Genomic DNA, 27,706 nt, shown 5'->3' on the forward strand with positions numbered 1-27,706 from the left:
TCCCACCAACAGTGTATGAGGGTTCCCTTTTCTCCCCACCCTCTCCAGCATTTATTGTTTGTAGATTTTTTGATGATGGCCATTCTGACTGGTGTGAGGTGATACCTCATTGTAGTTTTGATTTGCATTTCTCTAATGATTAGTGATGTTGAGCATCGTTTCATGTGTTTGTTGATAATCTGTATATCTTCTTTGGAGAAATGTCTCTTTAGGTCTTCTGGGCAAGCATTTTCTGATTTGTCACGGTAGATTAGTTTTTGTTTGTTTTTTCCATATTTTATTTTGGAATTATTATAGTATACACTTTTTTTGTATACTATACAAGCATAATGCTTTTGAGGTTCATTCATGTTGTTTGTTGCATGTATTAGTAATTCATTTGTAGTGCTGAGTAGCATTCCATTATATGAATAATCTATTTGTTTATTCACTGACCTGTTAATGGACACTTGGGCTGCTTTCAGTTTGGGGCTAGGAGCATTTGTGTATAATTTGTAGCCATGTGTTTTCATTTTTCTTGAGCAAATACCTAGGAATTTCTGGGTAACAGAGAAGGTCTATGTGTATAAAAAAAGGCCAAGTTTCCCAAAAGCATTGTATTCTTTTATATTCCCTCCTATCAGTAATATATGTGAGTTCCAGTTGTTCCACAGCCTCAACACTTAGTATTATCTTACCTTTAAATTTTAACGATTCTAGTGGGTGTGTAGTGGTATCTCATTGAGGATTTAAATTTGCATTACCCTTTTGATAATGAGGATGAGCATCATTTCAGGTGTTTTTTTGTGGTTTTTTTTTTTGCTGTCCACAAATCTTCATTTGTGAAGTTTGTTCAAATCTTTTGTCCATTTATAAATTGTGTATCTTCTTAATATTGAGTTGTAGAAATTCCTTATATATTCTAGATATGTCTTCTCTTCAATATTGTCTTTGCATTTTTTTAAGGTTTCTTTCAAAGAGCATGTGTTTTTAATTTTGATGAAGTCCAAGCTATCACTTTCTTCTTTTTTGGTTTAGTGTTTATTGTGAGCATACAGTAATCTTTGACTATACCAGGGTAATAAATGTTTTTCTCTTATATTTTCTTCTAGAAGTTTTATAGTTTTAGCTCTTAGGCTCATATCTATAATCCATTTGAGTTAATTTTTGTGTACAGTGGATGCAAGGGCTGAGGTTCATGTTTTTCCATATGGATTCCAATTATACAAAACACTATTCTTTCCCCCATTGAATTAACTTGGAACCTTTGTTGAAAATCAATTGACCTTATAAGTATGGGTCTGTGTCTGGGCTCACTATTCATTCTATTTATCTTTATGTCTATACCTACATCCATACAATATTGTCTTAATACTGTACCTTTATAAGTTTCAAAGTTGGTTTGTGTAAGTCTTCCAACTTGTTTTTCTTTTTCAAGATCATTTTGTCTATTCTAGGTGCTTTTTATTTGCATTTTTAGAATCAGTGTTTCAACTTTTATAAAAATGTTTTCTGGGATTTTTCTTGTGTCTATGTTGAATTAAGAGATCAGTTTTGGGAAAATGGACATCTTAATAATATTAATGGTTTAACTCTATTAAGCCTTCTTTAATTTCTCACAAGAATGTTTTGTTGTTTTTGATATAAAAGTTTTACATATCTTTTCTTAGACTTGTTCCTATGTGCCTGTGTTATTTTTTAAATTTCATTTTAATTGTTACTAATATATATAAATGCAGTTGATTTTTATATATTGACTTTGAGACCTTGCTATGTTTACTTATTAGTTTTAGTAGTTTTTATTTTTTAGTATGTTTTTAAAAATAGATTCTGTGGGGTCTTTTACATATACAACCATGTCATATGAAAATCATGAAAATTTTACTTCTTCCTTTCCAATATTTTTCTTTCCTTATTGCACTGTTAAAAATTACAGTACGGGGGCTTCCCTGGTGGCGCAGTGGTTGAGAGTCTGCCTGCCAATGCAGGGGACAGGGGTTCGTGCCCTGGTCCGGGAGGATCCCACATGCCGCGGAGTGGCTGGGCCCGTGAGCCATGGCCGCTGAGCCTGCGCGTCCGGAACCTGTGCTCCGCAACGGGGGAGGCCGCAACAGTGAGAGGCCCGCGCACCGCAAAAAAAAAAAAAAAAAAAAAAAAAAAATTACAGTACGATATTAAATAGAAGTGGTAAAAGTAGACCTCTTGCCATATTTCAATTATAGGGGGAAAGAGTAGCCCCTGCTCGCTGAAACTAGAGAAAGCCTGCGTGCAGCAAGGAAGACACAATGCATCCAAAAATAAATAAATAAAATAAACAAATTATAAATAAATAAATAAGCTGAGGGTCTAGAGTCCACTTTTCCCAACAGGAAGTTATGCTTAGTGCTTACTGCCAGCTCTAGTCCATGCTGAGAGAGAGAGAGACAGGGACAGAGAGAGACAGAGAACTATTGACAACGAGCACTTAAAACAGTGGCTAATCTCATCCACACTTACATCTGCCTTTGGAATGTATGTATTTAAATAGGTCATGTACTAACCTAAATGATTTTTACGTATCTTATTTAAAAGTTATTTATTTTCCAAAATGTAGCCTTATTGAATAGTGTGAGGGGTTACTGACTGGCACTGGAGAAGCTGACCTGTAATGAGATGTTGAGGGTGGATCTTCCAAAAACTGGCTTCAAATAGAGGGTTTGCCATTTATATTTGAAATCTGATTATTTCATGCAAAATTTTGAATATTATACTTATATTTATTATAAAAGTAATATAGCAGAAAATCTACTTTTTGATTATTGATATTCCTGGATTTTACATACCTTTTGTCCCCCAGACACTGTCATGAAAGCAAATGTTTTAATGTGTGACAGGTATTTGCACAACTGCAATTCAGCATTTCAGAAAAGAGTTGTCATCAGTGAAAACACCTCAATGAGGGGAAAGCCACAAATGCATGCACTATAAGAGGTCAGCGGCCACTATCCAGGCTACATTACCATCTGGTCCTGCTGACGTGGTCATTTTCTCAACTCAGAAAACATGTATCAGTTCCTCCTGATTTGAAATCCATTCCAGCTCTGAGGAGTGACCTCCCTCCCCCACCTTTCCCCACCAGCCGCTCATTCATTACCCCTGATGGACCTTCCTTTCCTATGGTATCATGATTTTGAAAAGAGGTGATGACACAGACATCATATTTTTGGAACATCTGTGTTGTTCGGATGCTGCCTTGCTGATACCTCCAGACATATTCCACTTAACTGTCTGTACTCTCCATACTCATACTTTTACTTTCCATGCTTTTTGTAAGGATTCAGACAATGCCAAAATGCTGAAAGTAAAAAGTGAAATGTTTCACTTCAACTTCCCAACAATTTCTTCTAGAGGTACCGAGCATTGATAGTTTAGCATGTGACTCTCTGGTTTGTTCCATGCTTACACACCCAGAAGATATATAGTATGATACAGCCATACCTATACTTACACCTATACCTATACCTACATTTAAAAAAAACAGAAATGGGTTTATACTGCACATATTGTTCAACAACCTGTTGTTTTTTTCCAGTTAACACTTTCACCTGGCATGTGGGCATGTCAGTACACAGAAGTCACCTTATCCTTTTTTAATGGCTTTATGATATTCCATTATGTGATAAACTGTGATTAATTTAACCAGTTCTCTTTGGTGGACACTTAGAAATCTTGTTTTTAAGATTTTCCCAAAGAAATGAATTCAATTCCGGAAAGACATTTTCTTACATCTCTAATGTCCAAAAGACAGTCTGCCCTCTATGAAAACAGGCAACTTTAGATTCAGATAATTAGAAGGTGTGCTATGTGTGAACACTTTCTTCTCTTTCTCCACTTGGCTTGATGTTTTGAATGTAAAACAAAACCAGAATAGTAGGCTCGGCATATGTTGCAACTGTTCATTTAAGGGCTTCTCGTTTCACACGAGCATTCTTCTCTTGCCTGGAGAGTGGTTGCTGAGAAGCTGTGTCACCGTGTGTGTGAGGCCACTGTTCTCCAAGGACCAAGGTAGAACTGGTTTAAAGGAATCTCCTCAATTGAGTGCCAGAACTGCCTTGCCCTAGGACTGATTGCTTTTTGCAGAGCAGATAACTGCGATGTTATGATTACTCACAGGCACACATACGCACAGTCACAGACATGCACAAAACATCACGTCTATATACTCACATATACAATCACATATGTGTGCAGGCACTCACACAGTCACATACACAGACTCGCACACCTGCCCACACACAGTCATACAGTCATATCGCGATATTCTGCACACATATACATACACGTGTGTGGATATGTGTATAATATACATATGTGTATATATATATGGTTATAATGTGTAATATATATATGTATATATGTGCAGAACGTCTCAATATGAGTGTATAATTATATATATATTTACAATATATATAATGTATACTCACATAGACACGCAGAGAATCAGTATTCGATAAAAAGTTGTGGGGTAAAAAAAAAAAGTTGTGGGGTAACACAACATTGTAAATCAACTATACTTCAATTAAAAAATCACTGAATCTGGTGGGAAGCAGCCGCATAGCATAGGGAGATCAGCTCGGTGCTTTGTGACCACCTAAAGGGATGGGATAGGGAGGGTGGGAGGGAGGGAGACACAATAGGGAGGAGATATGGGGATGTATGTATATGTATAGCTGATTCACTTTGTTATACAGCAGAAACTAACACACCATTATAAAGCAATTATACTCCAATAAAGATGTTAAAAAAAAAGTGAAAAAAAAAACCACTGAATCATTTAAATCATTTAAATACACATTTACCCTGCTTTCCATGAAAAAAAGTTGTGGGGGTTCCCAGCGTGGGTTTGGGGGTGGACAGGGGAGGGCTGGGGGAGCACACAGCCTGGCACACTCAGTCCCCACCCCTGAGTAGTAGGGGGCCAGCCGCCTCTAACATGTGTGCGCCAGCACATCTCTAGGCTTGGATGAGCTGCTCCATGGTCAGCTTGTTCTTCCGGTTCCCTCTTCTGGGATAGGCCTGTGCCACTCACCAAGGACAACCTTCTCAGAGTTGGGGACAGCTCTTAGATAGAAGGGACACATCTAGCACAAAGTACCCACATGCTCATCCATTGCCTTTTCCTGTGTTGGGAATTCAAGAGCTCTTTTCAGTCCAGTGGAAGATTCAGAAATGTTTGAAAGGGTCATCTAGTTTGGTGCAATTCAGCTGAAGCTGCATTAATGCCTGCTCCACGCAAGGAGGTTGGGCACAGTGAACCTGACACTGTCTTCAGGGCTATCTTTTCCAAGGGCTGCATTTCAGACATCTCCAAAGACCAGAATATATCTTCTAAGAGTGGAACACTTCTGGTTCACAGTGGTCTCCTTGGCACAAGTCTGCACCCAGAACACCACTGTGGGCCTAGAAATAATGTCACCATTGTACAATAAATAGAATTCTGAAGATGACAAGTAAATTTCTTTCCTCTGATACCTTAAAAAACAGCATTCAGGGCTTCCCTGGTGGCGCAGTGGTTAAGAATCCACCTGCCAATGCAGGGGATGTGGGTTCGAGCCCTGGTCCTGGAAGATCCCACATGCTGCGGAGCAACTAAGCCCGTGTGCCACAACCACTGAGCCTGCGCTCTAGAGCCCAAGTGCCTAGAGTCCGTGCTCCGCAACAAGAGAAGCCACCGCAATGAGAAGCCCACACACCAGAACGAAGAGTAGCCCCTGCTCACCGCAACTAGAGAAAGTCCACGTGCAGCAATAAAGACCCAATGTAGCCAAAAAAAACCCCAGCATTCAGTGAGCCATTCTCATCGTGTTTTTAAACTTTTTAGAAGTCTTCCTTGTCTCTCTTTCTTTTCTTCTTTCAACCAGCATCCTCCCACAGAGATGTGACTGAGCATTTCTCCCCAGAAGAACAGTTTCCCTGACTCTCTCCTTCTTGGCAAATCTAGTGCTTTTTAGAAGGCTCTGTCTTGTGTGAGATGGATGCTAGAGCCTGAGGAAGACGGAAACAGGCAGGAACTTGGGAGAAAGGAATTTCAAGCTGACACCTGTTCTAGCCATTTAGTTGATGTTTATCGAGCCCCCGCTAATATCAAAGGCCTTGCTGAAGTCATTATAGTCTCAGTGATGAAGATGGGCACATCCCATCCAATGGGGAAGACATGGTATAAACAAGTAAATCACTCTATCAGTAGTGATAACTGCTAGGAAGAAAACTGAAGCAAGGTAAGAGCACGGAGGTGTATGAGTGTGTGAGTATGGGGGTATGTGTGTGGATGGGTGTGTGTTTCTCCTTTACTGGGGTTTGGGGGTGGGTCAGGGAAGTTCTCCCCACGAAGGAAACATTTGAGCAGGGACCTGAATACAGTGAGAAACAGTCATCCAGGCAGCGGGCACAGCATATGCAAAGGCCTAAATGTGGGAAGGAGCTCAGCGTTTGCTGGGAACTCCAAGGAGACTGGCTGGAGCACAGTGAACAAAGGGGAGAGAGATGGAAGTGAGGCTGCGGCGGGGCGGGGGGCGGGAGTCAAGGGCCTTGGGTGCCTTGGTTAGGAGCCTGTATTTTAATTGGAAACAGAAACCCACTGGAGGATTTTGAGGAGGGGAATGACTATGGTCTGATTTTTGTCTTTGAAAAGATGGCTCTAGCTACCATAGGAAGAAAAAGGAATGTATTTGAGAGGGGCGAGGGGAAGGGATGTCTTTATGGAGGATGGTGCAGAGCAGTGTGGGCTGGGCAGTGTGGTGGGGATGCAGAGGTGGGTTCTGTGCGTGTGTGTGTATGTGTGTGCATGGTGATGGTGAAGCAGGAAGCTTTGGCACTCCAAGGCAGAGTGAGCCAGGGCAATAGCCCAGGTGTGGAAATCTTGCTGTATTTGCAGAATGGAAGCAGTAATGAACATTTGTCGAATTATTAGCTGCATCGTCCCATTGCACCCTCTTTATGTCTGTGTGATATCTGCTCTCTGGTGCTGTTGTTATCCATCTTTTGTGGTTGAAAAAGTGTGGCTCAGAAAGGTTGGGTAACTTGCCCAATTCTCATGGCTGATGTGAGGGTGAGCCATGACTTGAATGTAGGTTTGTTTGAACCCAAAGTCCATAATGCCACTCGGCTTTACACTACATTTCATGTAAAAGAAACCGCATGCTTGCCAACAGTGGTTCATGGCCACCAGCATCAGAATCCTCTGAGGGGCTTATTAGAAACACAGATGCCCCTCCATCTCCTGACACAACTTGAACCTACTGAATCAGAACCTCTGAGGGCTTGAGAACCACCTCTGTAGGGAATCAAGGTCTCTAAGTGTCTCGCACATTTCATCCTAATGACCACTCCTTTCACTCCAGCTCTGGCCCCAGTGTCTGAACTGTTCCAAGAGCTATGAACATTTATCTTCTTATTGTTTTGAATAAGTAATAGGTTAACAAGGCTCAAAAATCAAAATGATTTAAAATGATAGATATTGTGAAGTGTCACTCTGAATACCATCCCCATCTACTCTGTTCCTCCTAATCTCCCAACAGGGAGTAACTATTAGTAGTTTCCTGTGTATCTTCCATTGTTTTCTTAAGCAAATAAAAATATGTAATCTTATTTTCCCCCTTTCTTACAGAAAGGCAATGTGGGGCTTCCCTGGTGGCGCACTGGTTAAGAATCCGCCTGCCAGTGCAGGGGACACAGGTTCTATCCCTGGTCTGGGAAGATCCCACATGCTGTGGAGCAACTAAGCCCGTGCACCACAACTACTGAGCCCATGTGCCACAACTACTGAAGCCTGTGCGCCTAGAGCCCGTGCTCCATAACAAGAGAAGCCACTGCAGTGAGAAGCCGGTGCACTGCAACGCAGAGTAGACCCCGCTCACTGCAACTAGAGAAAGCCCGCGTGCAGCAATGAAGACCCAGTGCAGCCAAAAATTAATTAATAATAAAAAAAAGGCAACATGCCATATATCCTGCTATGTACCATGCTTTAAAATTTTTTTAAAAATATACTCTAGAGATATTTTTTATTTTATTTTAATTAATTAATTTCATTTTTGGCTGCGTTGGGTCTTCCTTGCTGTGCGCGGGCTTTCTCTAGTTGTGGTAAGCGGGGGCTACTCTTCATTACGGTGCATGGGCTTCTCACTGCAGTGGCTTCTCTTGTTGTGGAGCACAGGCTTTAGGCGCGCGGGATTTAGAGCAGTGGCTCAGTTGTTGTGGCACACGGGGTTGGTTGCTCCGCGGCATGTGGGATCTTCCTGGAGCAGGGGTCGAACCCGTGTCCTCTGCATTGGCAGGCGGATTCTTACACTGTGCCACCAGGGAAGTCCCTTTAGAGATCTTTTCACATCCATATATAGAAAGCATCCTCATTTTTTAAATAGCTGCATAATATTCCACTGCGTGGATGCACCAGTTTCTTTAACCAATTATGTACTGATAGTCAGTTGGGTTGCTTCCAGTCTTCTGCTCTTAGAGATAATGCGGTAATGAATAACTGCACATGTATATCATTTAGCATCTGCAAGATAAATTTCCAGAAAAGGGATTGCTGGGTCAAAAGTTAAAGCATTTGTCATTTTGCTCCTTCAGGGTGAACCATTTTGTATCTCCACCAGCAACATCACAGCCTTTCAATGGTGTTTCTAATATAGAGCAATAGATCTTCACACACACCCCCATTACCATTCTGATATGAAATTCTGAGACAATATAACCTACTTAAAGTCAGAATTAAAACCAAAAAATCAATATGATGCTTCATCTGGTAATATCAAAGATAAATAAAAGTAATTTATAATAAAATAAGAAGCATTTCACTATGTGAAGTGCTTGTGTACTTGTGCCTGTAAGCAGACTAAATAGGAATGCCACACCCCCAAATGCAGACTGATACAGAGGTGCTCTACTGGTGACTCAGGATCCATGAGCACAGCTGTAGTTGGAGAAGTGATTTTCCAAAATGGTAAAACACCAAAAACACAAGCAAACAAAACCTTTTTGGTAAGGTTCTGAACAAAACAGAAGACAACTTTCTCTTTATTACACTGCAGTTGCATTCCTGGAAAATTCAGTGTTTATTAAAACCATGCAAAAACTCCTTTGTACTTATATATAAAATGGGTTTAAGTTCTAGATTCAGGTGATTATTAGCAGATTTTTCTCCTATCTGAATGTCCAGTGGGTCCTTTGAAAGTCCAGTGGGACACAGGATGATTCTTCTTTGTGTGGGACTGTCCTGCTCCCATCCATGAAATGCCAGTAGGATTCCAAGTCATTGTGACAAATAGAGAAGTCCCAGTGATTCATTATGCCGCCAGGGGCAATGCCCTCTCCTGCTCTGAGAATGGCTGCTTTGGGGTCTCCTCTAGAACCCATTACTTAGACCAGGACCAGGTGAGCATTTCGAAAACACTCACCTCTGTTTCATCATGTTTCACTTCTGCTCAAACCCCTCCAGCCTCTCTTTGTTGTGGCAGAACAAGTGCAGTATCCTCAGCTGATGGGACAGAGGCTGTAGGTCTGCCAATGAAATGTTCATTGGCTGGATTCAATGCTTCATTGAGAGTTGGGTGTTGAAATATAGGCTTTTGGGTGAAAATGGCAAGTAGGACCAGATGCCTGGGGCTGTACTTGGCAAATCGAAGGCTTTCTTGGTCCCTTGTCCTGATGTGGCTGAACGAACCCCCTGCTTTGGTTTGGAGACCCTCCTTTAAGTGGTTGGGTGTCTTCGGACAACTGGCTAAACCTTTCTGAGCCCCTTCTGTTAAATAAGAGTATGGCACTAGAAGGCTGAGAGATGCCTTTCAGCACTGATTTTTGTGATTCTGGAAAGGATGATAGAGTTAGTAGCTGATAGGACTTCAAATCTGTGACACTTTGAGCTCTGATTTTATTAATATCAGATAGTTTAAATATTTTTTATTTTTGAGAGAGTAGGAAGTGTTTAGTGGGATCTTTCTTAAATGTGTTGTGCATATGCTCTCTTTAAGATGGTCCATGTATAAGTTACAAATGCTCCGGGTGCTGTGATTCTCTGGGGTTGTGATTTCCTGCGCCAGGGCTCCTCTCCCGGTTCCTCTCCAGTTGCCCCCAAATGCCTGTGATGTTCACCTGCATAAGGCTGGCAGAGAATAATGACTTTGTCATAAAATGTCGTCATGACCTTGATGCCCAAGTGGCTCTCAATATAGTCAAGCAGTCAAGTGGTTGTTTATATACGACTAAGCTGTATGATTTTGCTGTGCCTCAATTTTCTCATCAGTTAATAGTCATAACAATAATATGGACATTACAGGTACCTTTTCTTCGTGCATACTATAGTTGACCTTTTGTCAAAGTTTATAATTATGCACTTATCATTATGGCTTTTGGAGTAAAGCCTGTCTCCCTTAATAGTGTATAAACTCCTTGAGGGCAGGTGTCTGATTTGTTCACCAGTGGGTCTCCGGCACACCCTACGGTCCTGTCACAGAGATGCTCGACAGTTATTCACTGGATGAATGAGGGAATGCATGAAGGCCATTATCATATAGATACTACATTGGTAGTGGACTGTAGGCTTATAAATAAGGACTAGTATGTTTTCACTCACTCACACTTGTTCATTTAGAAAGAAGGCTCCTGGGGTCTGACGGGAGAATTATTTTCCTCCCAGCCCCCAATTTGAGCAGCAAAGCCATCCGGACCCTTTGCCCTGGGGTCAGGCCGCGCTTGTCTCCGTTTGGAAGTGCTAGCACACTTCCATAGACGGAAGGTGTGCACAGAAGCGGAGAATTCATTATAACCGGTTAGTCATCCATGGAGATTGTAGATGCTGCCCGTGGGCGGGAAGCACCTGGCGCTTCCTGGGCGGGGCCTGTTCCCAGAGCTGCGCCCCGAGGTGGGAACACGACCCGCCCACTGAAGCCCGGGCTCTCCCCGCACTCAGCAAAAACACCAAGGGCACCTGGGCGGTCCTTCTCCCAGTTCAGTCAACTCTGAGATCCAGCCCCACATGTGCTGGGGTAACTTTTTGCAGGGATGCTGGGCAGAAGAGCCGGCCTAGATTCTCGCCCGGAAGCACCAGAAGGAAACTGGAGCCCACCCTTGCTCTCTCCCCTGAAAGCTGAGGGCGTTGAGGCAGGTGACGGGGAAGGTCCCAAAGCCCTTGTAGGGGAGTCATACAAACCAGGCGAACCCAGGCGGCGGATGCCCCGGGAGACCCCGCAGCATCAGGAGCGCGCGGCTTCCGGGGGTCAGTCGAGTTGCGCTCGGTGGGTCAAGGATGACTCAGCCTTGCCCGTGTCGGTCTTTACTGCCGGTCGGCGCGAGGGCCCCACAAAGTTCCCAGTCACACCCAGACCTCCCTCTCGCAGAGGCCGGGGCTCCGAAGCCGGGTCCCGAGCTGAGGACGGCGGCGAGAGAGGCTGCAGGGAAGCCTGGTTCCCCGGACGCCCAGGGCTTCTCCGACTTCCTTCCTCCTCGCCCCCGCCTAGGCTAGCCGCTCGACCGCGTCTCCTGCCCAGCGGGTGGGGGTCCGAGTGGGGAGCGGGTGAGCCCCCGAGCCTCAGAGGACTCTCTTACTCCCGAAATCCAGGGAGTCCGCCAGTCAGGATAGACTTGGAGAAGCAGTGCTTCCCCTCCCGACCCCCCAACTCGCCGCAGTCGCGCGGACCCCGGGCCCCAGCGGGTCAGAGCGCGAGGTGCTCGGAAGCCCGGCCCGGGTTCAGGCGCGCCAGGGAGGCCCCGCTGCGGCCCGAAACCGGGAGCCCCGCGCTCGTGTGCCAGCGCCGCGCCGGCAGCGCCGCCCTCCGCGCCTTCCCTGATCGGCGCTGCGGCCGGAGGAGCAGCCGCGGGCGGCCACGCAGCCGAGCCCCGCTCTCATCCCCACCGCACTCAGCCTTGCCCGACCCAGTCCGCCGCCGCGAGCCCCGGCCCCTTCCTCAGACTTTGGCCTCTTCCCTGCACCCCTTGCCCTCCGGGAAACTGCGCGGCGGGGACGGGGGTCGCGCCACCTCTGTGCTCCTCAGGACCCGACCCGCCGCCGCCTGTTACCCGGCCGGGCCCTAGCCTCCCGCCTGCGCCCCGCACCCCAACCAGCTCTGGGCTGGGGGTTGCGGGGTCCGGCCCGGGTCCAGCCCGAGAGTGGCGTCCGCGGCGGCGGACTGCGGAGTTGTAAAGAACTCGGCGGCCGCAGTGGGCCGGGCGGGGCAGGGCGCTCTCAGCCGCGTCCAAGGACACTGGAGTTTGCAAGTCCCCGCCCGCGCGGCGCCCCCCGCCCTCCCGCCGCGGCCGGCCGGACTCCTAGAGCCGCCGAGGCGGGGCCGGGCGGCCGCCGCTGCGAGAGGCGTGTCTCCCTGCTTCCTCCCCCGCCTGCCTCCCTCTCCACCTCTCTCCCCTCCCTCCTCCTCTCCGCCCTCCCCGCCCCACTCCTTTTTCTGCTCCCCGAGTGCGCCCGGCGCGCGAGAGGCAGGCGGGGCGGCGTGGAGCAGGCAGCGCAGCGCGCTCGCCCACCGCCCGCTCGGCGCAGCTCCCCGCTGCCGCTCTCGTCGCCGCCGCCGGCGCGTCGGAAGGAGCCTAGCATGGCCGGGCCGGGCTCGCAGCGGCGCGCGTCCCGGGGGGCCTCGGCACTCCTGACCGCCGCGCTTCTCTTTGCCACGCTGGGGGACGTGGTGCGCTCGGAGCAGCAGATCCCGCTCTCAGTGTAAGTGCCAGGTCCTGTGCCACCCGGGGAGGGTACCCTGCCGCCCGCGACTCGCTGTGCCCAAGTTTGGGCTCCTGCAGGTGCGGCCAGCAGGACCTGCCGCGGGCGTCGGCCTCGCCTCTAGCACCTGCCGGCGGGGACCCGCGTGGGGCGGCGAGACTGGGGTGGGATCCCCTCGCCCCCTCCCCGGGCTGCGAGGGAGACCTGGAGAGGCTCACCGCCGGCGACAGCACCAACTTTGAAGCCTGTTTACCGCGTGCAACTTCCATGGGCCGTTTATTTACCCCTTCTTTGCTATCTTGCCATCTCACTTCTTTTTGGGGAGGGGGGGATGGGTGGATTTCTTTCGACTAATCTTTGCCAGGTGATGCTCAGTTTGGGTGGTCAAGTTCTCAGGCAATTATTCAAATAACATTCAGTCGTCTTTCGGAGAGCCTGGGACACTTTGCGCATTTTGAACTGTGTGACCCCCTCGGGCCCCCTCCCGCGCTGCGCTCTGCAGTTTGGTGCTGGCAGTTTCTACCAAGGCGCTTTTTCTGTCTTTTTTTTTTTTTTTTTCTCCAATGTTATACCGCCTGGCTCCTTCAGCCACAGCCCCGTGTGTGCGTATGCGTGCGTGTTGACTGTGACACGGTGTTACATTTGTTCCTGTGCCCTTTCTCCCTGTAGGGTGAAGCTCTGGGCCTCTGCTTTTGGGGGAGAGATAAAATCTATTGCAGCTAAGTACTCCGGCTCCCAGCTTCTGCAGAAGGTAAGGTTTCTGTGGTGGCAGGAAGCGATGATTTTTCCAGCACAGAAAATGGAGGCAGATTTAGTTTTCCAAACAAACGTGAACCCCGAGCAGCATCAGTTATCAGAGGTGTCTCTGATCCTCCGTTTCTTGGCAATGTACTGTGCAGTGACTTCTCCCTACCAACCGGTTATTTTTAGATGACACTTGATTCTAAACACAAAGAAAAGGAGGATACTCACTGGCACTGTCCTGGCTGGGGCTCGGAAACTGAGTGTTTTTGCATGGCTCTCCTCTCAGTGTCGGTATTGCTGTTTCAGTGTGAGAGCAGATGCTCCTCTGGCCAAAAAACGCTAACTTCATCCAAGGGGCAGAATCAGTGCCTGTTATGATGTCTTTCACCTTGCCTGCGTTGGAGGCTGGGGTTCAGTATATCAGAGAAAGATGCTGCACTATTGTTTGTCATCCCCGCAGTTGTACGATCCCATTATTCCCCAATCATCTAGACTCAGGGCTGGGATGCATTACATCATTACAGATAAGGAGAATGAATGTGGTTATCTTTCCACTCAGCTGCACTGCTGGGTAATAACCTATGAGAGTAGTCTACAAACTTAAGAAATTGGTCTGCATCCATATATTCTGGAGAGTAATGAGGATGCAGAATTGATTATTAGGCTTTTATCAGAACCTGCATCAATTTTAATTCAAACAGGCAGCATTATGCTTAAAATTACATTGTGAGATATATGGTCTTTCGCCCTCCCCTCCAAGAAAAAAGGGGAAAAAATGGGCCGGGGAGGAGAGGTTAGAGGGGTTAAAAGAATTTCAAGTTAACAAATCAACAGGATTAATCCAGTAATTCTCTCAAAGATAGAAAATAAAATTGGCCTTTAGGGGATAATTCTCTGATACAAAAAGCTTAAATTGTTAAGTTAACTTTTAAGTATTTTAAAATGTGCTTTTTGGGCCAATGTAACATATGTGTCATGCGTGCTGCCTGGTAACCAAGTACGTATTTTATTTATGGCATTCTGCTTTAGAGAGTAGAGTTTTTGGGGACATTATATGAAACAGTTTGTCACATGAAATCCAAATATCGTAATGAAGCATGAGCCCACAATGGAATGACAGAGGTTAGCCTGGCTTAAAAATTGCCAATAGCCATATTCTCTGAAACCATGGAAACACTGTTATCACAACTCTGTTATTTGGGGACAGAGTTCATTGAATTATAGGCAGTTGATAAAAACTTGAGGTTATGATGTGCCTTTATGGTCAGTGATAATTTACATACCTGTGACCTGCCTCTCAGTTTATAGGAGTTGCCTTTTTTGCTAGTGTTCTTTTAATCTGGACCAGTCTGTACTCAGCTTTGGCATTTTGCCTGCGTGTCAGATGTTTTATGTGAAGAGTTCTGGCCTATTGCTTTGCCTGTGTATTTTGCTTATGCTTTTAAAGAAGAGAACATTTTGTATAACTTTAAAGAAATATTTTTCATCTGCACGTTGTAGTTTAGTTGTAACAACTCTGAAAGTAACCCTTCAGAGCCTGTGAACTTTTTTTTGTGGGGGGGCTGTGCTTACATATCTCGTATCTCACATTTTGTAGGAGCACGTGAAATATATTTTTTCCTTCTCTCTGAAGTTAACACACAACACACACACACACACACACACACACACACACACACACACACTGCACAAAATCCCATCAACCATATTATTGGCTACTCTATAATAGCAAATTGGAAAAAGCTAAAATGCTTCTCTTACCTTATCAGCATCCTTTCTGATACTGTATTCACAAGCGGCGCTTTGCTTTTGTCATGGTTGCAGCTTGACAATTGGGTAATTATTTCCAGCTGTTTGTGGCTTTGTTGTCATTTCTTGCTGTTGCCTGGCATTTTGTAATCTGATGCATGGGGAAGGTGAGGTGTTGGTGGGCGTTAGGTTCTGGGGTGGGCATTTATTTGCTCTTGCATTTGGATTGCAGTCACTGGCCATGGAGTCCTGCGATACCCACCACTTTGGCTTGCTAGGCAGGGACTTCCATGAATGATGGGGCAGGGCATGTTAGACAACTTGGGGAGGTACCTTTTGGCTGTCTTGGCCCATTGCCCCCAAATATGATTGTATTTTTATAATCAGCAAAGAAAATTGATTTCGAGAACTCAGAGTATGAATGAGAAAGGATGTGAGGTGCTCAGAGTCGGGGGAGGCATAACATCATTTGGAAAAGCAAGGAGACAGTTGCCTTTCTCTTGCTTATTTTCAAGTTTCTGTCCATTTGCATGAGGAATTACTCCTGCGTCAAAACTCTATGCACCCTTCCATCACATCACTGCATCCTTGACAATTAAGATACTCTCGAGATGAGTTAGAAAACTTGGTTGATAAATGCATTAACACTGTAGTAAGGGGACCCAAAGGTGTTGCGTAAGAGTCTGTAATCATACTTTTAAGGCATGGACATTTAAACTTGATTTTCAGTTAAGTAAGGTATATTGTATACCACTGTACAAGTTTATGTACTCTATGTAGCTTTTCTAATTGACACTTTATGTTGTGAATTGATGCAGGGTGTTCACTTTTAGAATGGGAGTTTAGTAATTTTTGCACTAAGGCAAAAACTTTACAAAATAGTAATTGTGAATGTAAGTTAAATAGTAATTGGCCACCAATTTTAAAGTGTTTGGAGACTGGGAAAACTGCCATTTTGGTAACAGGTTTTTATTAGGTAATATAATTCGAGGTAGCAGTATTATCACTGATTTCCTCAATGTAAATATAGCTATTTAACAATGTACCTCACTGCCATGGCTTTAGAAAGGAGATTTCATCAGTTGTTTCTTTGTTTAATACTGTGGCTTTCATTACTTTAGCTTATGATAATATATTTGGTACCCACTGCCAGACATTTCCTATTTTTTCTATTTTTTTCTTTGCTGAACACAGGAATAGCAATCTGTTTGTTCCTTATAAAGAGGATATTTTTGATCGTATAAAATGCTGTAGTCCACATTTTGGCAAAGTTTTGTGTTTCCAGTACAGAATGGAAAAACGTAGGACTCGTGTCTGGGAGTTGGAGTCAATCTTGAGAGGCTTTAGTTGTTATAGGACAGCGGGCCCCTGAAAGCAAAGCACTGGAGTGTGGCTGTGTGCCTGTGTCCTGCCTTCTTAGCTGGGAGATACTGCAGCGGTTTCCATTCACTTCAACTTTTAATTAACTTTCCTATTTGACATATTCATGCCAGTATTCAGCTGCCTCTATCTTGCTTCATTTTCCCCAAAGAATGCGCTTTGTGTGGCTTCTTTTGGGGAGGCATAGTTTCATTACCTCTCTATTTTGGGATTCAGTGAGAAGCATTCTAGTAGGTCCAGTAACCTAGGCTGTTAAACTCATGGGCTCCACACCCCTAACATTCACAATAAAAGGTATTAAACTGGCATGATTCTCATTTCATCCTTCTTAGGGAGAATTTGGTAGGAGCTGGGTTTGTCATTCTGTTTAGTTCTGCATTCAGGGAACGCATGTTCATGGGAATGAAGAGTTCCAATTATATTTAACAGAATCGTGATGATAAATACAAAGCGGAAATACAGGTACTGTGTGTCTCTGCCATTAATGCTAGAAAAGAATTGACATTTACTTTGGATGCCTCATGCAGCACTTATCAAGCGTGCTCTCCTTGGAGTGCATAACCAGGTTTTTGCGTTATCACCTATATATTGAGAGAGAGCGGCGTTAATACGTGAATGTGATGTCTCTTTCCACAGGACAGAGTCAGCAAAGTAAAAGGTTGGTTCTTTTAAGCCATTTTGATAATTATGACTTTTGATCAATGTGGAAATTGATGGTCTTTTAAATAATTAAATAGGAGTATTCATTTATCAGGAATTGGGTAGCAGTGCTGTGCTGCCTTTAGGAAGCCTGGCACTCTATGGATTGCTTTTATTGGGGAGGCGCTACCAGGCTGAACATTTTTGTTGAATAAACACGGTTATTTGTCATCCCATGAGATTAGTGCATTCAACCTGTGATGCCAGTGTTTTAATTCACAGCACCACTTCAATTACTGTACTTTTCCCTGGCAGATTATTTTTCAAAGTCTTGAAATCTCGGAAATGACAGTTTTCAGTCTTTCAGGGCAGTTTATTGGTCTCATTAGCCCAGTCACCAGGACATCCGCAGAGCAGGATAAACCAGTTAGAATTCATTTCGCGCATCTTACCCACACATATATCTTATTGTATTTGTACACTCACGCTTGGTCACTTGAGGACCAGAGAAAGTTCTTTTTGTATGGCTTTGCTAAGTGTTTGTCTGAGCCTCTTTTGTTCATTTTTTTCTTTCCTTCTTTTTCTCAAAGTTTCTTTTCTGACAGAAATATTTCTGCTTTGCTTTTTCTCTCATTAGGAACTGCTGCAGCCTGAGTTGCTCCGATTTACAAATGCTGGTCAAAATTACGGGAAATGAAAACATAGGCATGGTTTTCTTGTTGGAGGCAAATTTCAGACTTTTAATTCCAATGTGGTTATTAATTTTGATCAATTACTCAGGTGATCTCAGGCGGGTTTTATTTTATTTTATCTTATTTATTCTAATACCAGTGTGCATTTAGGCAAACACATGAGTACCAAACCACCTAATAATTATAAAGTTTGTCAGGCAAGGGCAAGCACAAATAACGTTTCTAGTTGTGATGAAGACATAGCCGTGTATCATGATGAACAAAAGTGAAAGAAATGTGAAACCATTACCCCAAGTACCTGTGGCCCTGCAGGATGTCCCATTGTCCTGCAGTTTGGATCACATATTTGTGGAAGTCAGGTTTGGGGTTTTAGGCTTTTCAGTCTTTGATCAATCCTCGCCTAGGTGTTTAGTGCTCCCACGTACGTGGAGCAATAAATGACTTGGTATATTGGGCTTGTCGAAAGAGGTGTACATTCTCACAAGGATCCTTTGTTTCTGGTCTGTCATTAATCCAGATCTGTCATTACAGATTACCAACAAATAAGCTTTTTCTTTATCCAAATACACATCCTCTGTCGGAAGTGAGTGGCATTTACATTGGGGGTCCCCCCGTCTTTTGCAGTCACAGCGCTTGTTGAGACCCACAGTGTCTTCTAGACAGAGACTTTTCGCAGATTGCGTGTTCCCTGGGACACTCAGATTGGACTTAGAGGTTTGCTGTGGCTGAGACTGAGAAAAAAGGCAATAGATGTTATAAATGCCAGCCTATGAATTAGTATATGAGATTCTCCCTCCCCCGACCCTGACTCCTCTTTTAATGTAATTTTTATACAAGAGACATAATGGCCTATGCTTCATCTTCAGTGGCTGCAGTGATGCTTTTGTGTATCATGGAACAAGAGGAAAAGTTCCTCATGTCAGGCTCCTGGCAACATCGATAGAATCTTCATCAGCCCTCTTTGGTCCATTAAACAAAAGTGAGCTTCTCCTTCATGAGAAGAAAATGATGCAGAGGAAGAGGAAGATGCTTGATTTCCCTGAGTATTTACTGACCAGCAAACTGAGGTGATCGTTCCTGAAGTGCAAAGTCAGCCTCAGAGACCCCTCTCTGACACAGTCCAGCCTGGACCACAGCTCACCCTCAGCAGATGAGGCATCTGTACAGCTGATGTGTTTTAGGAGATTTCTCTTTGCATAGCCAGCATGTCTGCTTTTCAGAAGAAAGTTATTTTACAGGCACAACTTTGAAAAGGGTCCAGGATGTCTTCAATAAATGGTAAACATTTTAATTTCCATTTGCTTTGAACAACACTCATTGTGTGCTCATTCCAAGGCTGTTTAAATAAGGCATTACATTTATAAGGTGTATTACAGTTATATGTTGCAGAGCTTCCCGGTTACCCCAAATCAAGATTATGGAAATAAATAACTCAATAGTCAAACTATTAATGGGCATTTCAAGGCCATATTGGGAAGGAGAGCATTATCTCTTGACAAGAAATAGATGGCTCTTTCGTCAGTTTATGCACTGCCAAGTATTTATCTTGGCACCCGATATTGGAAAACAGTACTCTCCCAAGGTTAAAAGAGCTGTTATCCATGTAAACGATCTGGACAGACAAGTTGGGCAGAGCTGCAAATGGCTGTGGGTTCACAGACCAGACCTCTGGTTATCCATTTGAGGTGAAGCAACTGCCAGTCGGTATTTTGGGCTTGCACATGTCATTACCATTATACTTATTAAGTTTGTGCGTGTGTGCGTATGCCAGTAGAAATGAATGCTGCTCATCACAGAATGCATCAGGTGCCGCCTGCTAATGGGGAAGATTGTTCTTGTCCGCTCGTGCTGCTAGTGAGAGTGGCTTAAGGCAGTGAACCAGGGTGCTGGGACAGAACCGAATGACCCAGTCCACCAAGCTCGGTTTGTCCAGCTTCTGAGATTTTATAGGCAGCTGCAGCGGAGGGTCTGCTGAGACCAGGAGCAGCTACATAATTTGTGGGGCCCAGTGCGAAAGCAAAACGGGGACCCTTTGTTAAAAAATTATGAGGAATTTCAAGAGGATGACAGCAGAGCGTCACAGGGAGCACGGGGCCCATTGGGCCTGGGTGAAGTCCCTTGAAGGATGGGCCGTGCTCATTTCGACTTTCTCTTTTCCCTGCTGGGTAGCTCATCCTCTCATTTTATTTTTTATTTTATTTTTATTTTTTTAACATCTTTATTGGAGTATAATTGCTCTCTCTCATTTTATTTCAATGTTCTGGCCACAGTCAGTTGGGGAGGCATCCTTTGCCCATCTTTCTTCATCATCATAATAGCTGCAGAGCTTGGAACATTTTTAGAGACACATCTTGGGAGATGCAGTGTTGTTAAAGCAAAGAAAAAGGTCACTGGCCTAGGAGCCTAGGAGCCCTGGTGTTTGTCTTCTTATCTTTTCTGTAGGCATTTCCTGAGTGGCCTTGGGCAAATGGTCTAATCTAATAGTAAAAACATGTAGCATTCACTCTGGTGTACCCGCGTTCCAGGTACCATGATAAGTACTTTACATATGTCATCCCACTGAATTCTCTCTACTACCTGATGAGTCAGGAACTACCATTCACCCCATTTTTCAGATTTAGAAGTTGAGGATTACAGAAGTTAAGCAGCCTCCCCCAGGTGACCGACCTGGGCTTCTGGAGTCTGCTTGCCTGGTCCCTCATCTTTGTGTGACCTTGTTCCATCTCAGTTCTAGTTTGAAAACAATGTGAATAATACCTGTGTTTCCCTACCTCATGGGTGTTTGGGAGGATTAAATGAGATAACGTCTGGGGAATTACTTCGGAAACAATCAAAGCCTGGGAAGACAGCTGAGAGGACAGGGTTTGGAGTCAGATGGACTTGTCATTGAGTCTCAGATCTGTGGTGTGACGCTTCTGAAACTGCACCCTCCAGTGTGAGAGGAGACCTGTGCCTTCTACCTTACAGGCTGTGGTGAAGGTTAAATGAAATAAAACACACAGAGCACTTAGCATAGTACCTGGTATGTAGAAGCTTCCTGCCATCGAACTGTGGAGGTTATTATTGGTGGTGTGAGACAAAGACAAGCTCTTAAGATAACCTTCATTGAGCATCTGTGGGGCTGGCTCCATAGACATGAATGAGTGAGTGCGTGAACAGGGGAGTGGGCCCGAATGCTGGCAGGTAGGAAGGTGGTCCCACCTGGCACCTGACAGGGAGGAGCCTGGGGAATCAGGTACTTCGGAGCAGGAAGGGGCTGCAGGGGACCTAGCCTCTGCCTAGACCTTCACTCTTCTCCTAGAGGGCAGCTCCCTTCCCGTAAGAGTCAGGGCGATGCCCACATGAGGAATCGGGGTTGAAGAGCCTCCTCAGGGTCTTCCTGTTACCCCCTCCTTGGCTCACCCTGCTGTGCAGGTGGTGTGTCAGCTGAGGAAGGGCCGAGGGTCCCCAGTGCTTGGAGTGAGGCCTGAAGCCTCAGGAGACACAGCGGGCCCAGTGACTCCCCCACTGTGGGAGTGCATTCAGAAGCCAGCCACGGACACCTGGTGCTCTCCAGGTATTTCCTCCATGAGAATTCTTCCCGCTAGGTTTGGAGGACTCTAGATTTCTCCTAACAGCTTCCTGGGGGAGTGGTGCTGGAGACCAGACAGGGGATGAGGCACCTCACTGGCAGGGTGTCCTTTCCCCCAGTCAGGTGGCAGGGAGGTGAGGTGGCAGGCAGCAGCGCATGGGGACTGCCATCGGCCAACAAGTCATGGGAGGCACTGAAGGGCATCCCAGGTTCCGTGGCCCTTCCTGCTGGCCCCGCCCATCTCCTCTTCAGAGCTTCCTTGGCACAGCCTGTTGTTGTGTTTTGGCCTTTGAGCATCTGCGGTCCTCTGTGATCTCCTTAAAGATGTTGAATGAGTGCCCCTCTTTGTGTAAACATTGGTACTGACTCTGGGGGAGATGACGCTATTGTAGTTGCATAACTTTTAACCATTGTTTATGCATAAACCATAGAGTCAGCAGTGAAAGTCACTGAGACGTCAGTTATGAAAGTCAATGTGCGAAAGCTTTGGTTTCTCTACTTGGGCCAAATAGTTCAGAAAGTCACCCAAGAACCATTTGTACCTGGGACTCTTACGGAACTACAGGGTCTGCACTGGTGGCTTCTCAAAATCCACCAAGATCATAACCAGCTCAGGTGAACAGACTGTTCATTGGGACTGGACAGGGAGGCAATGGGCTTTTGGGGGGAGTGTTTAATGAGCCAGACATTCTTCATATTAAAGTAGATAACGCAAGGCATCTGCTGTGGTCCTTAGTTGCACTGGGAGATGGCCCAGGTTATCTACCTCCTACAGGCGGGGCTTGCAGCTCAGGGAGGTGGTGTGTTTGCACGTGGTAGGGCTGGACTCAGACTGGAGTGTTTTAACCCTCAAGCCTTTGACTTTTCTCTGCAGCGTGAGTCACCTGTGTGAGCTGCTCCCACCTGAGCACCAGCTTCAGTCAGGACCTCAGCAGGATGAGAAGGGCTGGGTGGGTGGGGTGCTAGTGCCCTCTCTGGTTTCTTTCCCCCAGGTGTGCTGTCCTCAGGTGGGGTTTCAAGAGGTGTTCTCTTGGCAGCGAAGGCTTTGTGGGTGTTGGGCCCCCATGAGGCAGGGAAGGACTTCCCCCGGCTCCAAGGGGGCTTGGAGCCACGATGGGACAGGAATGGTTCCTAAGGGAGAATGGGCAGGTTGTCTGGAGGAGCCCTGGCTGGCAGTGGAGAGGTGTGGGTGTCAGGTACCTTATACCTCTGCTCAGCCTGGAAGGCAGGGCTGCCAAGGAAGAGAACAACCTTGCGAAACTCCCGAGCAGGATTCAATCTCGTCTTAGACAAGAGGACTCAGATGATCTGCAAAAAGCAGGGAGCGTTTCCCCTCACATTTTCCTCCGGAAGTCAAACCTGCTCTTCATCTGTTTCCTCAGGTCCCTAAGTTTGGCTCGTGGGGGTGTGCCTTTTACGCTTGATGGTTTGATGCATTTTCTTGAGACTTTAGTGTTTTGCATTAAAATGGAATCAAAGGTATAATTGGCCCTTGGAATACCCCCAAGTCTAGACCCTCTCCATGCTATAAACTTGACCCTGCATTTCCTCCTCCATAACTCTTGGCTCCCAGGAAAGGGCCTGTCTGTTTTAGAAGGATCTAGATTTCTGTTACAGTGAGCCATGCACAGCTGAAAAGAGATTTTTAAAAAGAGCATGGGGGGCTTTCCTGGTGGCGCAGTGGTTGAGAGTCCGCCTGCCGATGCAGGGGACGCGGGTTCGTGCCCCGGTCCGGGAAGATCCCACGTGCCGCGGAGCGGCTGGGCCCGTGGGCCATGGCCGCTGAGCCTGCGCGTCCGCGACGGGAGAGGCCACAACAGTGAGAGGCCCGCGTAACGCAAAAAAAAAAAAAAGAGCATGGGCTTTGAAGTTGAATTCCACTCTGCAAGTCACTAATTTTACCTACCTGGGGCGTGGTTTACTCATTCTATTAGTACCGAATAGAACTAATAATAAAAGCTCCTGTGTCATAGGGCTTTGGAGAGGGCTCAATGAGAGAACACAGATGAAGTGGTTCAGAACAATACGTGGCACACAGAAAGCCTTAGTTCTCTGGCTACTCTCTTGTTTATAGTGTCTGCTTCATTATTAATGAAGAGCAAGAGAAACTCCTGGAAATTTTGTCGCTTTGATCCCACAATGAGTTCATAAGATTAAGGCAGTATATGTCACACACATTTAATGAGACAGGGGTACAATGGCAAACAGAAGCATTTATTATGTCCCCACGAAGGTTTTTTTTTTGGCTTTCTTTCCCTAATTCTTCCCATCCTGTCCCTTGTACAGTACAGGTGGGGCAGTTGTGGGATTCACTTTTGTTCTTGCTCTCATGCTGTACTGTAATTTGCAAAGCAAGGTGAGAGAAATCCCAGGCAGGCGTTTGGCTCTCTGTACCTGTGCCATCCTAAATGCCTTTTCCATTGTGCCTTGTTGAGGCAGAGGCAGAAGCAGAAAAATAGTATAAAAAGAACAATAGGTGGGGGAAGCAGTAAATCCACTGGAGGCAGGTAGTCTTTGGCCACGAGTCATAACATATGGCTTTCCTCCTAGCCTCCTACCAGTTTCCATTATCAGTGAAATTTCTATTAACAAAATATGCTGCATCATGTACAAACAGCTGAGTGAGCATAGCTTTTTGCCCCACTGACATAAGTGGTGATCATTTGGCTTCTGGGATGGTAAAGCTCAAGTTTGAATGTTCTTTCTTCTCGGTTTTGGCCTGGGCCCCTGTCAGGAAGCTATGCTTTTGAGGGCGCGCCTTGAGGGAATCACTGTCAGGCAACCAGTAAAAGGTGTGTGTGTGTGTGTGTGTGTGTGTGTGTGTGTGTGTGTGTGTGTGTGTGTGTGTGTGTGTGTGTGTGTGTGTGATTTCCCTTTGTTAAAAACTTGTAACTACTTTAAAATCCCAGGGTCTGTAGCCAAGTTCCAGTATTTCAGAACATCAGGAGTCATCTGGTCACCCTGAAGTGAGATGTAATCCTCCCAGGAAAGAGCTCAGAGCTTACTAATCTTATTATTATTATTTTAAAATTTATTTTTGGCTGCAATGGGTCTTCGTTGCTGTGCGCGGGCTTCTCATTGCAGTGGCTTCTCTTTTTGCAGAGCGCGGGCTCTAGGCCTGTGGGCTTCAGTAGTTGCGGCACGTGGGCTCAGTAGTTGTGGCTCATGGGCTCTAGAGCGCAGCCTCAGTAGTTGCAGTGCATGGGCTTAGTTGCTCCATGGCACGTGGGATCTTCCCAGACCAGGGCTCGAACCTGTGTCCCCTGCGTTGGCAGGTGGATTCTTAACCACTGCGCCACCAGGGAAATCCGACAGCTCACTAGTCCTTTGAAAAAAGCCAACAATACACATTTCCCAGAACAGGAGTTTCAGAATTTTGGAACTATAGCTAGATTTCCTACTTAAACAGCAAGATTTTCAGTTTTTTTTTCATGAAACAAATCACAAATTCCCTATGAGTGATATGAAAAATACATAAACTGAGAAAGAAATTAGAGGATTATTGGTTTTTAAAATTTTACTTTAAAGGGAGGCAGTTGGTCTTGGGAAGGAAGAACTGTGTAGAGGTAAGAGTCTGGATCTGAGACAGGCCTCTCCAAGGTAGAATCCAGTGCTACTGCTGACTAGTCTCATGACCCTGACAAGTCAGTTGCTGAACCTCAGTGTTCTTATCTGTCAAATGGGCACAATGGTACTAACTTCTAGAGTGGAGTTAAGAGATGCAAATGAGAAGATGCACACAGAATGCTTGGTAATAAGTGGCTCAGAAGAAGTGTTTAGAAAAGGTGGGCTGCTGCTGCTTTTGTGGTGGTTATTATTATTCCCCAGGAGCTCTCCCACATATCAGGGCAGGTTGGCTGCTGAAGACAGTAGTTTGTGCACGGGGGGAGAGAATATCAGGCCACCCGGAGGTCTTATTTACAGCCCTCCACTAGAGCTGCCCACCACTGAGCCCCACAAGGTCTTCTTAGGAAGTAATCGTAATAATGATGCAGGTACTTTATTTGCATGTTGTGCCATGTGCTTTATTTGCATTGTTTCATTTAATTTCTCACAAACAATCCTGAGTTTGATTCTGTCATCATCTCTATTTTAGAGATGCCAAAACAAAGACAGAATATATCTTGGCCCAAGGCTACCCAGCTCCAAGTGACAAAGGCAGGCTTGGAACCTGGGTCTTGTGAATCCTGTTCAGCTGCCTGGGCTGGGGTGGGGTCTGAGGAGGGACATTTGGGTATTCCCAGGACCAGCATGTTCCCCATGCTTTGATCTTAGCCTGCTGTTGGCTTATCAGGTTGGTTGGTGGAAACTTCTCTGCCCTTAATCCTTTCCCCAATGGAATTCTTAGCTTTTAGTGCATTGTCATTTGCTTTCATAATACAGAATTAAAAAGGACCAAGAGCTGGAATGAGCGGGGGAGGGCCCTGTATGCCCTCTAGGTTTCTATAGTTTTCCCTTTAATTATAATAAAACGTTGCTGCTTGTTTTTTGATTTCCTTTGAGGGTCAGCCAGGCCTCCCCTCATTAGGTCTGACTCTTAAGAAGCCTTTCTGAGAATCTCATTGAATTTGGCTAAATTTCCCTTTGTGTATTTCCCATCATGGTAATGGATGATTGTGTGAAAGAGCCAGCTTGGGCTCTGGGACCCTGGTACAAGACAGATCTGACTTTGAGATCCAGCTTGGCTCTAGTTAATTTCACTTCTGGGCCTCAGGTTCCTTATCTGTAAAATGGGGTCATGGTGAGGATTAGCTTTGTCAATATGTGGTAACAGTCTTAGCACAGAACTGGATGTCTGGAAAGTGCCCAGTAAATTTTAGCTCCTCGTTTTTTGTTATCCCCACTCTTTGTCTGTCTTTCCTGGATATTTGTTGGTGCTTCCTTTTCTTTTTTTTCCCTCAGGGCAGCCACAGTTTGTTTTTCTGCATGATTGACAGCTAGCTTGAAGACTATAGCCCTTGGATCCACAGGGTCAGTTTTATTTTGTGTGGTATGAGTCTGGCAGATCTGTCCGTGCCCAGGCCATTCTGGGGAAGTGTGATATCCTGAGGACGCTTATCTCTTTCATTGGGGGTGGTGGGTGTGGAGAAGGAGGCAGGTGAGCCAGAGCTGAAATTCCCTGAGGGCAAGCTTGTTCTTTCTGATGGGAGAGGGTCCTCCTTTGACACTAGCACAGAGCTACCTTTGGGTGGGCTTCAAGGGCTGTTTGTGGAATGCATGAATGTATGGATAAAGAAAGGAGCCTTTTCCTGGCGTTCACACACTGGTGATGGAAATAACACTCTTGTGCACAGGCCAAAACTAGGTCCTTCACAATCCTTTCCCCCTCTACCCTCCAGTGCTGGGGTTTATGAGCCCCTATTATCAGGTATAGATGCTGCAGAAAGTCGGGGCCGCCTCCCAGCTTCAGCAGTCCAGCTCTGAAGCCCTGCGGGTGGGTCCTTTGCCCATAACCTGCTTGGTGCCAGCAGGGACTGCCAGACATCCGAGCCAGCTGGTCCTCGCTTCTCCCAGCCCATGACCCCTCTCCTCGCCCTTGGGGAACATCCCAGCCCATCTCATCAACACCCTGAAAACATGGCCGAGTCTCCCCACTCCGAAGTCTCCGAGCCTGGCAGAGGGGTCCCAGCGCCTCCGCAGCGCCAAGCTGAGCAGCTGTGGCGGGAGCACCGCAGTGCCGGGCGGGTGTGCGAGGAGCACCAAGCGAGACTGATGGGGCCTCTGCAGCCGCCACCATCAATCTGGGGGCGGCAACTCGGCAAAGGCAATTAGGAAGCTGCTGCAGCTAATTCCATGAAGCACTCGAACACCACGTTCCCAGTGACATTAGGGAGAAACGTGAATTTTAATTTCTATCCCTTTCATCTTCACATGGGGTCATTACCTGGTCTTCTCGGAAGCCCTGCTGGCATCAAGATGCTGCACGGTGTTTGCTGGGCATGATGTCACCTTCTCTGTGCAGCTTCCTTTGATTGTACACTTGTTTGTTTATTTATTTTGTACATCCCTGGGACTGGGTTTCTGAGTCTGTGCATTGCAGGGGTTTGGGAGCTGCATCTTCATCTGCTGCAGCGTACACGGAGCAGCGATACCCATTCCTGGGCAGCATCCCAGCTGCACCCTGCATCAGCTGTTTCCAGCACCTCCCCACAGGAGGGAAACTTGTGAGAGGGCTTAAAGCAAGTTTGGGTGATTTGCATTTGTATCCTGCAAGTGCAATTGTCCTTTCTCTTCCCCCTGCCTGGCCCAGGG

At 45.9% G+C, this 27,706-nt stretch overlaps 1 protein-coding gene across 1 annotated transcript in view; it reads left to right on the forward strand.

Annotated features, from left to right (window-relative positions):
• The first annotated feature begins 12,452 nt into the window (after positions 1 to 12,452).
• CACNA2D3 (calcium voltage-gated channel auxiliary subunit alpha2delta 3) overlaps positions 12,453 to 27,706 on the forward strand; it is a 787,629-nt gene continuing 772,375 nt past the window's right edge. Inside the window, exons 1-2 of the mRNA XM_079935575.1 lie at positions 12,453 to 12,679; positions 13,349 to 13,430. Coding sequence (XP_079791701.1) covers positions 12,558 to 12,679; positions 13,349 to 13,430 — 204 coding nt within the window. The 5' untranslated portion in view covers positions 12,453 to 12,557. The remainder of the gene's footprint in view (positions 12,680 to 13,348; positions 13,431 to 27,706) is intronic.

The sequence above is a fragment of the Stenella coeruleoalba genome (genome assembly GCF_951394435.1).
Source record: "Stenella coeruleoalba genome assembly, chromosome: 10".
NCBI classification, from domain to species: Eukaryota; Metazoa; Chordata; class Mammalia; order Artiodactyla; family Delphinidae; genus Stenella; species Stenella coeruleoalba.